This window comes from Lepisosteus oculatus, chromosome 5 (genome assembly GCF_040954835.1).
Source record: "Lepisosteus oculatus isolate fLepOcu1 chromosome 5, fLepOcu1.hap2, whole genome shotgun sequence".
Classification (NCBI taxonomy): Eukaryota; Metazoa; Chordata; class Actinopteri; order Semionotiformes; family Lepisosteidae; genus Lepisosteus; species Lepisosteus oculatus.
The window spans coordinates 11,388,383-11,402,476 of record NC_090700.1 but is presented as its reverse complement, the minus strand read 5'-3'; the positions used below and the strand labels follow the sequence as shown (position 1 = coordinate 11,402,476).

General features: G+C 34.3%; 1 protein-coding gene across 10 annotated transcripts in view; it reads right to left on the bottom strand.

Moving 5' to 3' along the window:
- LOC102696169 (protocadherin Fat 3) overlaps window positions 1-14,094 on the bottom strand; it is a 202,811-nt gene that overhangs the window by 50,669 nt on the left and 138,048 nt on the right. For 7 of the 10 annotated variants that reach the window (XM_069190096.1, XM_069190094.1, XM_015341579.2 and 4 more), the window contains 3 exons: window positions 11,518-11,586; window positions 6,278-6,417; window positions 1,078-1,353 (listed from right to left, as the gene is read on the bottom strand). In XM_069190096.1, the coding sequence (XP_069046197.1) occupies window positions 1,078-1,353; window positions 6,278-6,417; window positions 11,518-11,586 (485 nt within the window). The remainder of the gene's footprint in view (window positions 1-1,077; window positions 1,354-6,277; window positions 6,418-11,517; window positions 11,587-14,094) is intronic. The other 3 variants (XM_069190097.1, XM_015341584.2, XM_006627833.3) reach the window with 1 other exon arrangement.

The window sequence follows — 14,094 nt, the reverse complement described above, 5'->3', positions numbered from 1 at the left end:
TTGTGTTTCTGTGTATTCTGAAAACATTTCAGAAAAGAAATAAGCATATTTCTAATAACATTATAATAGGAACAATGGTTGGGGAAGTACACCATTTTAAATTCTTCAATATTCATTTCTTTAAAGTGCTGAATGTGCAATGCAAATACCACTATAATAATTACATTTTTTAAAGATCCTTTCTTGAAGTTATTGAATATCTTACGATTGTGAAACTATCCAGCTAAAGCACAATGAAGCAAGACAGAACCAATTTAGAATGGTATCAGGGTCATCTGTGTTTATTAACTTGAAATGACTACATATTGTGGTTCCAAATAAAATACAAAATCATCTTAGGCCTCAATCTTTATTAATTTCAATTTCATTGTGACCACATAACAGTCGAAACACAATTGATAGAAATCAGCAATTTGCTATTCCAGAAAATGTTTTATACATGTTCTTTTTCTTAACAGAAACAGGCAGACGTAAATCATTTTTTATTACTACCATACGTACAACTTTGACATTATTTAAAATAAATTAAGTTTCTGTTTCAGGATGCTGCTTCTTGATTTAGAATTATGTACTTGTCAGCCTAAAGTTATAATTGCATAAGCATTGCTTTATTTAAAATCAGAGATGTTGCACACCTCTGGATTCTTCAAAACTACACAGAGCTTCTTAGACAGAAATCAAGTCTTCAGAAATGTGTCTATTTTGTAAATATTTATGAGGAAATGAGGCAAGTGTAAATTAGCTTAGAGCACGTTAAAGGCCAACTCACTCACTTATTTTCAGTTTCTATAATCAACTGATTTAATCAATCTTATTTATCAGTGATCAGTCAGCTAAACTTCTTAAGAAATTAAGCAAACAAAAAATTTTAAATCGGCAAGATTCTATTTGTCAGAATGAAACATGAAGAGTATTGTTCTTATAAAAATGGACATAATAATCATTGCATAATAATAAACAATAGGAAAAGTTTTGAATATATTAAAAATGTTTTTTAATCAATTTAAAAGCCTGAAGAGAACTTAACATTTAATTGTGTTTAAACATGAACTGTCTGCCAGAGATATGGTCTCTTACCATGACAGTGAGGATGTGCTGGGCACGTGACTCATGGTCCAGTCTCTCTGTTGTGTATATTGTTCCTGTGCCAGGGTCTATCCTGAACATGCGCATGCTGGCGGGGTCAATGCTGCTATGGATGGAGTAGCTCAGTTTATGCTTCTCATCTTTATCCGTGGCTACTACCTGGAGAACCTCTGTGTCAGCAGGTGTGTCCTCCAAGATGGTGATGTCATAACTAGGCTGGGAGAACACTGGGCCATTGTCATTGTTATCCAGCACTGTAACAAACACCTGAGGTGCAAAACAAGACAGATGTAAAAATACTGCGAAAAGGGGATTGGGCCAAAGGTTTTCTAAACAAATGAAGACTATATGCGACTCAAGTGCTGACCAAATCTGGTCTTTTTGATATTCAGAGCTCACCTTGCAACCATTTGTCGAAACTACTGGTTTAACAATGTTTTCATCCACAGTTCTTTTTGACAGCATATGGAGGGTGAAACCACACGAGGCAAACAATGCTATCATCTTGCACAGCAAATTTTCCCAAACTTAATTAAGAAGCTTACCGCACAAAAAAGAAAATAGGAATCTTTACAAAAAGATAAAAATAGATACTAAATATTGAGTTGTGAGCACTTTAAAAACTGCTGTTATCTGACTCCCATGGCCATTCTGATTTCCAAACCATGACAAAGAATTTCTCCCATATTTTGCAGCTTTCCAACAACAATGGGAAAAAGTGTCCCGTCTGCAAGTTCTTTTATTTAGACCTGGAAATCTCTGAAAGCTGCTTTTGTTTCCAGTGTTGTGATTTCTAGAGGCAAATCCTGGCTGCCTTTAATGCTACAGTAGTGCACAACCGACAACCACAATGAATCATCTCTAAAGACAATGCAGCCACATTACTTTTCATTCTGGAAAAAATGAAGTGGGAATAATAACTTTCCTTTGCCCCTAAGCTCTGCCCTAGTCCCAACTGTCAACTACCTATTTTCAGATCTGACGGATTCCCTGTAGGGAGACGAAATACAAATTGTTGTCTGTATTACTTGTCCATCAGTGATCCCATGGGTTCCAATGAGTTTTTCGGTGCCAACGGCATTAAGAGACTAAGCAGACAGATGGGACAAGAGTGTCAAATGGCAGGGAGAGAAATGCCGAAAAGAAACCACTAATAGACTGCACAGAATAATAACTGAAAATAACAAAAGGTGATTGATTCGTAGGCAGCAGCTTTGTTATTCTAAGTGGACTGAGCAATACACAAATCACAACAAAAGAAAGGAAGTGTTTTGCTATGACATGATGATTAAGCGAGATGACCCAGATTTTTTTTTTTAAAGAAACAAAGCCTCCAGAAGATCTTCTATAATATCATTCTGGGCTTTTCTATAGCATCATTCGTGTTGTTGCATTTACAATGGGACTGGTCTTCCCATTTTCTAAAACCGACCTAATTCATCCAAAAATATAATTAAATAAACACAAATAAATCATAATGCAAGGTAATTAACATGCCATATTCATAATACGCTTGTTACACAAGAGGTAAGGAGAATTCATCAAAGTATGCTCCTTTGTTGTGTATGAAAAGTTTACTTCCCCTCTTAAGCAGTCTGAACAGTAATTAGTTTTTCAGTGTCAGAAAGTATTCTGTCTCAGGGACAGGAAAAAGCTGATTTTGGCTTAATTTGGCCCTTTAATTCTTCGAGTCTTTAACGAGGATTGGCTTTTCTTTCATTCCCGCAGTAAGCCTTCATTTGCATTCAGCTCTTGTTATCTTTCAGAAAAAAAACCCTTCTCCAGGTCTGTTTGTTCACTTCCTATTCCCTAAAGCTGAAGCAACATTTTGATAAAAGATGCAGCCTACTAAGCATACATATAAGTGCCTACACCATTTAAAAGAAAAAGCCTATTCCTTACCATTATTCACTGTGGTCTGTGGGAAAAGCTAACTAAAACAAGTGATCTTATTTATAGTACATATAAACCTGAAAGAAAACTGAGGAAGAAAAATACATTATCTTTTAATCTGACCACAGTTCCAATATTTTTTGGTTTTGACAGCATAACTTCAGCAACTGAATTAATATATACTGTATAAACAGAAGAAATGTGGTTTCACTTTTTTGTATGGACACTAAAGAGCAGTTAAAATATGTATGTGAAGGACCTGTGCTATGTAAAACTCAACTCTATAAAAATGCAAATAATGTTTAAGCTTGAAACTACAGCAAAGGACTGAAAACTAGAAATTCCTCACTGAATTTTGAATGAATATTTCCTTTGATGGACTGAAAATTATATGAGTTTAACATCTAGAATGCTAGCGCAAACACTCTGACATGTGCTATTTTTCCAGTTCATGGAAAGGAAACATTTTTGCAAGTTTTCTGGTATCCCTAATCGGTACTGTGTGTCCAATCAGCTTTATCTGCGCTTTATCAATTTAATCTTTTCAAGCAGTCTCCTTAAAGGGCACTAAAAAAGGAAACACCTTATAGTCCTTATTAAGGGCCACAAACCATTTGTAATGAATAACCTGTAATAAGAAGTTATGAAATACACTTTTCACTGCTAGTATTACCTTACAAGAAGTCGCTAAGTGTGTTATGCAATTTTTAACTGGGCTCAGATCTGTTTTGACATGGTACAGCAGTGAAGTCCTTTTGTCTTCATGTCACATAAAGTAGCACTCAGAAACAGTAGGTGGTCTTTACTCTAATAACCTTGTCAATTCTGAATGATGCATAGGTGATATCAAATAGACTTTCTGACCGCAGCCAGTAGTCGGAACAATGTGCTTCCACAGCACATGGTACTTCAAATAACACATCCAATGCAGAAAGCAAAGAACATCAAAACATCCACTAGACACTGAATATGTACAAATTTAAAAATACTTATTACATAGCAGAAAACACATCTGCTCTTAGATCTTAGATTCAGACTAAATCAAAATTCTGAATTGGGTTTCCATTGGGTAGACGCACCATTACAAGATACTAAAACCAATAGGCTTGATATTGAAAGCAGGGTGGTGGGTCAGTTTTCATTTAATCCAAAGTTTAGTCTAGCTACTTACATCTAAGCAACAATGACACTTTGCTGTTTCACATCTTTGTTTTTTAGTATTCTACACACAATCTTTAGTTCGGGATTAATATTTTACCTCTGTGTTTATCAGTTAAAACACCTGTGAAGGAAAAAGATATGAATGTATCATTTTCTCTTTATATACTAAGCATCAAAAGAAACATCACTTATAACTGCACCAAATTCACAAAGCTATCAGTGAAGTGAAATCTTTTTTATTTAGCAGGTGTGCTGACATTTCATTGAACAGATGTGACATAGGTAATCCATTATACTGATTAACATTTTTCATCAGCAGTTTTGATCAACGGGGTGTCGTCTGTGAAAGCCATTGGCTAGATGCGTGTGTGGACCATACTAGCTGTACATGGGTGATGCATGATGCTCTGCAACAGGTTACAGATGATATCTTGATCATTTCTGTCCCATTCTTCTTGTAGAGCCTTGACAAACATACACTTTTTCGAGTCCAACAGGGCTCAAGTCTGGTGAATAGGGTACATGTGTCACATCAGGATGGGCTTGCGTGAAGGGCAGGAAATGAGGTCCAAAGACATCAGTGAAATGCCATGCAGTCAGATTGCAATCAATCACTACAAGTTTTGTAGCTACAGTCCTACCCAGACCATTGTACTTGGACTCGGCATTGATGGGTCTGTTACACACAGTAGTTATAAGTTACCATCGGGGCGCACTACACAAAAGTCAAATCTGGATTCAGCGCTAAAGAGAAAGAGAAAATTTCACTGCTAGTAAGTCCGTAGGAGGTTCATCCCTCACTTAATGATCACTTGTGATCATTTGCCCTCTAAAGAATCATTGTTAAGCTGCCTCCTCACAACTGAAATGCTGATATGTGGGTTGTTTCAACCTTGTGTTTCTTTTGTGGTAGAATTTATAGAGGCAAAAGCATGATGATTTATCAATCTTGACCAGGTATCATGACTTGTGTTGTGACTTGCCAGCCTAAAAATTGTCAGTTGCGGTCACTCTAGATGATGAGCAACAGTGGACTAACACAGTCCAGCCTCCAACACCCATAAGGCATGAAAGCCCTTTTTTTCTAGATAAGTGGGAAATATCAGTGCATTTTATGTGTTTTTCTGAAACTAAAGCCTAGATTAAGATTAGATTAATCTTAAAGACTTTTTCTGCAGGTGAGACTTTTCTGCAGGGTGAAATAATATAAAAAATTAATACACTTTTTTCAAAAACAAATATGTCTAAATACAGTGAATATTTCTTTTGATGCAAGTGGGCGTTCTTTTACCATGTAATATCTGTTAAAGTGACACATTCACGCAGACACTCAAAGGAGAGACAAAGTGGCTCTTCACTCTCAATGTTTTCAGAATTGAAAGTTGCAACTTAAGACTTATCAGGGCCTTAACCTTATAGGTTGAAATGCAGAAATCTGAAGATCATTTGTAACACTTGGCTGATACAAAACATGATGAATAACTTGGGATTCTAACAATAATCTCTTTCTTAACCTCTCACCTTGACCATTGATAAATTACACTTACTGCAAAAAAGTGTTTTATCTTGGTCCTAGAACAGATTCTACCAGAATTAACAGGGTCATTCATAAAACCTGTTGACATAATAGATCATGCAGTTCAGAATACTTTAAATAAATGTCGTTAATAATGGACGTTGTTCTCGGAAATAAAAGCTATATTAAGATGATGTAGAATAAACGGGGAAATCCCCTGAATTTCAAGACTTTTTTATAAAAGCTTTGCAACCGATATTGCATGTAGTTTGTGTTATTAATCTCCATGAAGACATTACATTATTTAACAAATTTGACTTTACAATGCCCAGGACCTGTTTAAATATCTCAATTTTTCCAACTTGTGCGTCACCATGTGCACTGAACTAGAAGCAAATGTATGGATTAATAAATCCACACAGACCATATGAAACTATAACACTGAACCATAAACAGTGGTTTGTACTGTACAGTTAGTTTAAAAAAATCACTTTTACATCAGTCTGCAGGTCTGAAGAACAAAATAACAACACAGAGGTCTTCATTCTGAGTTCAAAAATAGAATTTGGAGCAAACATGCCATATAGTAGCACTGCTGTCAACACATTAGAAACTGTGTACCTGTGTGGAGGCTGCATTGGTTCCATCAGTCACCTCTACAGTCATGTTGTACAATGACTTGTGCTCTGCATCCAGTGGCTTTGCAATGACAATCGTCCCCACGCCTTTTTCAATGTCAAATATGCTGTCATAGTTTCCACCTAGGGAAATTCGAAAATAAAGGCATTCATGACTGTTGAGAGCTTGATAATGAAGAGTGAAATAAATACATTATCATTCCACACATGCAATGCTGAGCTTATAATGTATCACTTGAATTAAGAGGGAAGGGGAAAAGTAGAAAAACCCAGAGCAAAGACATGTTTCTCCTCCATTCAAAATTCAGAATGTGCAATTTTTCAAGACTATTTTTATCATTAAAAACAAATTTAGAGGAGCCTGAACTCTGTATAAGCACTGTGAAATGGAACGTAAGAAGTGAACTCTGTTACTGAGAAGAATCTCAGGACTGTAATTGATTCACATGTGGGAATGCAGATAATTCTATGGCAGGCTGGGATAAAAGAACCTTAAGAATTCACTGCTGTCAAGGTATTAGGCTGTATGGAGAAAAATAAGTTCAGAATTTACATAAAAACAAACAAAACCACAATTTATATAAATCCAGTACATGTTGCTTATTTGTAAACTGTAAAACCTTATAAATCTGTAATTCTACAAAGTATTTCTAGTAATGCAACAGAAGCATGAAAATGAAAAACAAAATCCTCCTTTATAGCCATTAATTTAATTGCACTTGCGAAATAAATTTCCTGGCCATCTGCAACATTTTCAGAAAAAAAAATACATAGAAATAAAAACCTGTAGGTTCATTACACATTTTAGATTTTTATATTCTTCCTAATAGGTACGATGCAGTTCTTGCAATAAACTCAACTGCAGACCTTCAAAGATGTAAAAATGGTTGCTACTTTCTACCTTTGTCTTGATATTAACTGCACCGTTTTAAATAATTTACAAAAAATATCCAGTCATTTCCATAGAAACACAATTGTGAAAAACACAATTCAATGCCAACAGGGTTATTGTTGAGATTTATTTTTTATCTTCAGCATTAAAAGTGTAAAGATGTCAGCAGGCAGCGTGAAACTATGCACCCCCTAGCTTAGTTTTGTACTTCAATTCCTGCATCCTATCTTGTAAGACGCTGATTTGTCTATACCTTTCATTAATTGGGGTTATCTCAAATGCTAAAGTTTGGCTTGATTTCTTTTAGATTTATGTAGTTTTAAAAAATAGCCATGATTTAATCCATGTGTCATTGCTTTCTGAGTCAAAACATCAAGTGCTCATTTACAGAATAACTGAAGAAGCAACCCCCTTGCTTTGCTTTAAGCTTACGTACTGTACTGTATGTGGTTGTCTTCACTGTTTCCTGATGGTTAATAAGTACATGGCTTAATGTATCTATTTATATTCTGGTTATGACTAACAAAAAGGAAAACACGACAGCAAAACAGGGAGACAAGGAGAAAATGCTTCTAAAAATATTGACGTGATATTAATGTGATAAACAAAATTACAAAACTTTCTCAAGCTACAAATCTAAAGTAAAAACTAATTTTACAACAATTTGTAGCATTCTAAATTCTAGGTAACATTAGGTAACCTTCCATACAGTGTGCTGAACACAACTACTAAAAAGAAAGCACTCTTAACAGCCATATGTTGTAATTTCAGAATGACAAAAAGTCTGCTTAGTGCTGTAAAACGTATTCCAATTGTCATGCCATTCAGTCCTCTATACAGTATCTTTTACACTGACTGCATTACTGAAACTCTCTCAATTTCATGATGCTTCAGTCCTATGATAGCGAACAACATCTCCCAGAATTTATTCTACTAAAACTGAAGCACAACACTTCATACTAGATCATATTTTTCATGGTCAGTAGGTGTGCTGCAGTGCTATAGTATAACTTACCAATATTCATCTCACACTGTATACATCTGCTGTAATAATAAACATGGTGATAAAGTCTTTTTTTTATTTTGCATTTTAACTTCAGGCTAGGTTTTTGTACACTGTGGCATGTACAAAATGATTCAACATCTGGCCTTAAATTAGTAAATATCTGCAGAATGTTTTTCTAAAGGAAATTAACCCATCAGGAGCCAAAATGGAAAGCTTTGGCAAAAGAAACTAAAGCTCCAAGTTTATTTTTAGTTCCACCTAGTTATGTACTTTTCACCCAGATTAAACCACGACAAAAAACCTTAATTAAATGGCAGTGCCATTTCACAAAACAAATTGATTTAAAGACCTGATGCTCCTTGGTCTTTTTCTGATTTTAAGCATTAGGCTGAATTAGTAGGCTTAATCATTGCTTAGTTTTATGGCTGATGCCACACTACTTTAGTTTGCTGCAGAGAACTCAAAACAAGAAAAGAACTACTGCTGTTTCATTCTTCAGTGCATTTCAAATAATCTGACCTCAACTCTGCAAGAGATTTCATCTATTAAATCCTTTTTTTTCTTTTTTCTATGGATATGCATTAAAGAGTAAACATTTCTACTTAAGATGTACCAGATTTCTTTCTTCACCATTCTCTCACTGTCAACGAGTGCACAATGCTCATGTATCAAATTCTAATTTATATAAAAAGTTGAAAAAAGTAAAGAATTATCATGGATTCAAGAAAAACCACTACTGAAATAAACATTTGCTGCTGAGCTGTGGCCCTATTCTTCTGAATTACTGAAAAAAAACATGTTAACCATCATCATATACACTTGACCCTCATTAATTGCTTGCAAGCATGTAATTACCCAGAATATGTAATTAACGTCATAATTCAAAGTGATCAGGAATTCTCCATAGACTTCTGCAGAGCCATGTCAGAAAAAACACACTGTTGCAGTGTTTAGCTTTGCTTTAAATTGATTTGCCATAAATACTATGTGAAAGACTTTTTAAAGCAAAAGACTATTCAGCTCTGATGACAAAAATGTTGCATTGAAATCAAGCTAAACAATCACATCTGGTTTCAGACTTAAAAAGAAGGACAAGTTCTTCAATAAATTACAGAGGGAAACAAAACCCCTTCACACAAAGTAGCTATTAAATACTCTGCTGAACATCAAAATTGCATCCTTTCCTTAAAAATAGATTAAAAGTTCATTACTTTATCCCTTCAATGGCAAACACAAAAGGCTGGTTCTCTGTTGCACTAAAAGTTAATTTGGGAGCAAACAGAAAAACAAAAAAAAACTAATTACTTTTACACTGTTAGCCCTTGAACAGGTATATATTTTTATGAGACATACAAATGTCATTTTTTCCTTATGGATCATCTGCATACAGATGAAGATAACAGGAGTGAAGCACCAATTAAAATGTGTTTGTTGTTCAAGAATAAAAAAACTCAATAAATCTGTCAACCTTTCTTGCTAGCATCTACTTCAAGGTAGTGACAGAAACTAATTTTCTTCCTCACAAATGCTTGAAATAGTGGTATTGTGAATTATGGCAATTATTATGGGGATAATGATGGTGAGTTCTGTAGAAACAATTCAGAATACACCTGTTTTACTTACAAGAGATGTAGAAATTGAACAGCTTATCACAATTTTGTGCAGTATCAAGGAAACAAGTTGTACTGGTGTTTTAAATTTATACAACTTACAGTAAGTGAAGACATATTAGTAATTTAAATGCATTAAAACAAGGAAACTTTGTGAAATGCAATTTACTTGAAGAAAACCATATGAAAGATAAATATAAATAATTAAACATGAACCTCATTCCATTTAAAGTCTAACAATCACATCTGAATGTAACAGCTATATTTAAACAATTATCATAAACACAGGTAAAGATAAAAAACAGACAAGGGAGTGAAAGACAAGTAGAGAATTCAAAAGCATTCTTTCAAGACTAAACTATTCATCATGATTTTCAAGTCACAATCTTCGTCCTCACTAAAGTGAAGTATAAAGCCTTTAGTTGTTACACATTATATACTTACCTTATGTAACAAAAAATAGCCATACTCATAAGAAAGAAAAGTCTGAGATAATTTTAAGGAGTAACTCCAAACTTAAATGGTTTAATTGTCCAGTGATGTGAAATTCTCACAGTTACAGACAGGTCTTGGCCAGAGAAATTAATCTGTGATTTTTTGGTGAAGATTTCACTTGCAAGTATTTATTCATTACCTGCTACCCATTTATTTTAATCACAATTTTCCAACTTCTGTCGATAACCTGAGCCCATACACTTATTTGTGTGTGTTAAAAGATCATCCAAGACAACTGTATTTTGTTAAAATCAGCAGAGTGACCATGCATTATCCTACTACCCACAAAGCATAATTGCTCATTCAATGAACCAGATAATTAGGCTTTGCAAGAAATTTCCGCAGAATGCTGACAGGATGATTGAAGATGACCACAATGTTTAGTTTCACAGACATTGTCTAGCATCTTAAAAGCCACTAATAGAAACTCAAATGTGAAAAAATATACATTTACCTGATTTTTCCTTTACCAAAGCATGACCGATTTAATAATATGTTAACGTTTCACAATTTGCAATAGACATTTAATATCCTCATATTTGTTAATATCCTTTGGATTTGCTAGGAGTGAAGTGGTGTCATGGTGATCATCACTACTCACAGTTCTGCCTCCCAGATCTCTGGTCTTGGGTTAACACACTGTCCAATTTTGTGTCCTGCCTTGTGCCCTATGCTTCTAAAACAGGCTTTGGTTTGGCTACCGAATGCCAAGAATAACCTTACTAGGAAAAACTTATAAGCACATTACATTTTTAAGGTTAAAATGATGGGACTACTTATTCTGCCCCTGAAGCTACACATTTTTTAAGACCGAAAGGTTTAATAGATGTATCACAATAATTCACAGGTAAAATTGTTAGTTTATTGTTATAAAAGTGATATGCAGACAAAACTGACATATCCCAAAATCTAGCAAATATATCAGCATATTATTTTTAGAGATAAACCAGTTCCTCACTTTTATGTTTAGCAAACTTCTACCACGAAAAAAACAACATAGCAACACATGTACAAACAAAAAATCTAAGGTCAGATTTGTTAAGCCAAAAAACAAGACGAAGTGCTGTCATCTTCAAAAATGTTACCATTAGAAAGCCTGTGTCTATAAACAGGTCTGTACTCAGTTCACCATCTACAGATAGATTTTTGATGAAAACAATAAAGAAGCGTTCAATAATGGTAAAACAAATCGAATGCAGTTCTGTTCGAACTGGAGATACCTTCTGTTGAACAATTCCTGCCACAAGCTGTTTGAAGAATATAGAACATCTCCCGGGAATGTTTGCCACCTTCAAGGTGCGAAGCATTAACAGGAAAAGGGAAGAGAAAGGAAGAAAGAAAATGGTTTAAGAAAAAGAAATGTGAAGCCTGAGTAAGGAGCAAAGGCAAAGAAAGTCACAAAGAAGATAATCAAAGCATGAAAAGCTGGAAGTAAATGCAGAAGGTATATACTTCTCTATACTTACTGTTTCAATGCTTTGTTGGACAAATGAAAAAAATGGATAAAAAAGGGAAATATACAAGATGGTTAAATAAGCTTCGGCTTTAGTACATTTCCTTCAGTAGAGCTTCCAAGGGAAGGTTAAGGACGCAGAATTATTTTTATTAATTTTCACATCTTTGTTCTCTTGTAGAATACTTTTAATAAACACAATCATATAATCACCATAATCAATGATGGCTGGGAAGGAAACTGCTGGCAGTTTAAAGACAATCAGGAATACAATCAGGTATCACTTAAAACCATAAGGAACTGTTAAATAATGGAAATGGGATTTTCTGCCCTATCCTACATTTTCAGTATCATTCAGTAATAAGTGAAATATCAGGTACAGGCAACATGAATTACAGAGTCTCTGCAGTTTAAGAATGCTAATTGATGAACAAGTTGAGTGATTAGAAGAGAAGTTTAATTTAGTTTCTCATCAAATGAAGGGCTTTCACTGTTTGCTTTTAGTAAACTTGACTGGTAACTGGAAACATCCGTTGTAGATATTAAGATGGAACTGTGTAAATTAATGTCAATTTCTATATAACATGAGTTCTTAGTTACCATGCTGAGGGGTAAACTAACATAAACACAGAATGCATACAGTTTAACGTCCTTCAGATTGTTAACAGAACATTTTGATGGAATTCAAGTGTAGACTGAAAATGAAGGTAACACATAATCCCATTTTGCACTCATGATTTTGTAACAGTTTATTCAACGTTTAAGTGATATTGGTTAAAGGGGGATATTCAAAACATCTTCTTTGCTACCACATTTCCCTTTCTCTAACTAGGTTTTGCTAGCCACAATAATCTTTATCTACCACAACTAAGTGTATTATAACAATTCTTACCGGTACAGTAGATAACAATTAAGCTGTTATTATTATTATTAAAATAATATGTTATTCTAATTTCATTTGAGACTAACTTTACCCTAAGATATCATCCCAATTAACTCAAGCAGTAAAGAGTTCTATCATATTCAAAACATGTAGCGGGAATAATAAATTAAAATCAAATTCTCTCAATTGTCTTTGAGAAGAAATCTACTGTACTGTATATCACCAGCTGAATAAAAACTCAAGTATTCAAAATTAAAGATCTTTCCTGAACTTTCATTTTAAATTTGAGCAACTTTATCTTTTCACACACAGAAAGTGAACAAAAACTGAGATACTGTCCATGCCCATGTATGAGAGTACGGTTATCATCTTAGTGGAATTGTCAAATGGAAAGGACTTTCTCCTGAATGACAGCTTAATTAACTATTTATTTACTATTAATTAACTGTTCCGACATCCCTAAGCAAATATGGAAAATATTTTATGGATGAATGTAAATCCTTTGTGTTTAGGATGGAAGACAGGAGTCTGCATATGCAGGATATGTATTCCAATGCGTTATTGATATGAATGTTAACTAGAGCTTCATCAGTTCACATTACTTCAGCAGATATAATGGTCATATGATTTTTCATCCCACCCTTTTGCAAAATAAAAGTCAGTCAGCAGACACAAACACAGCTAACCTGTCCACTGACGTATTAAGAGCAGTGACTGCTGCTCTTACCTTTCACCCAAAGCTTGGAGGGTGCTCACTGTAATACTGTATATACAACTGTCAGTTGGGATGTCAGTGTCCCCAAAATGTGTTCTGCTACCGTATGTGTACATAGAAATAAATGAGCACAGATACTGTATAGAAGAAGAGATGCTTTAATGATGCCATGTGGTAAATGTAATTCGATGTACCCTTTATTTACTGTAAATTGTTTTATTTACAGTTTTGATATAGATGTAATATGATACATTCTTTTAAAGATCTCCATTGCTTCTCTTATTGTTATACCACTAGACATTATACAGGTGCTGAAAACAAAGAGAGATGTTTGGGTTTTACAAATCTCTTAAAATGCACAGCATCGTTTCCAGTCACAAAATGACCGTGTTTCATTAAACAAACAAACAGCTTTAGTCCTATCAATGGAAACCAAGTTACTGTTGCTGTGTCAGGAAGTCGTTAATCTGAAGTTTTGATTTTTTTTAAAAGTGGTCAAGGTCAACACAGTTTGGTTTTTAATGTTATTTAAGTTCAGCCAAGCATAACAAATAAGAGAACGAACAGGAATGCCTTTTGTTTCATATAATTTGTTTTCCAAAGTCTAGCGTAGTCCGAAATATGTTAATCTGTCTTCTTTTGCTCCTGAGGTTTAAATATGTAGAAATATGAAGCCTGAAGCAGAAAGGTAAAGCAAAAATAACAACTACATCTATGCAGACCATCATCATTTATCCATTTATTCA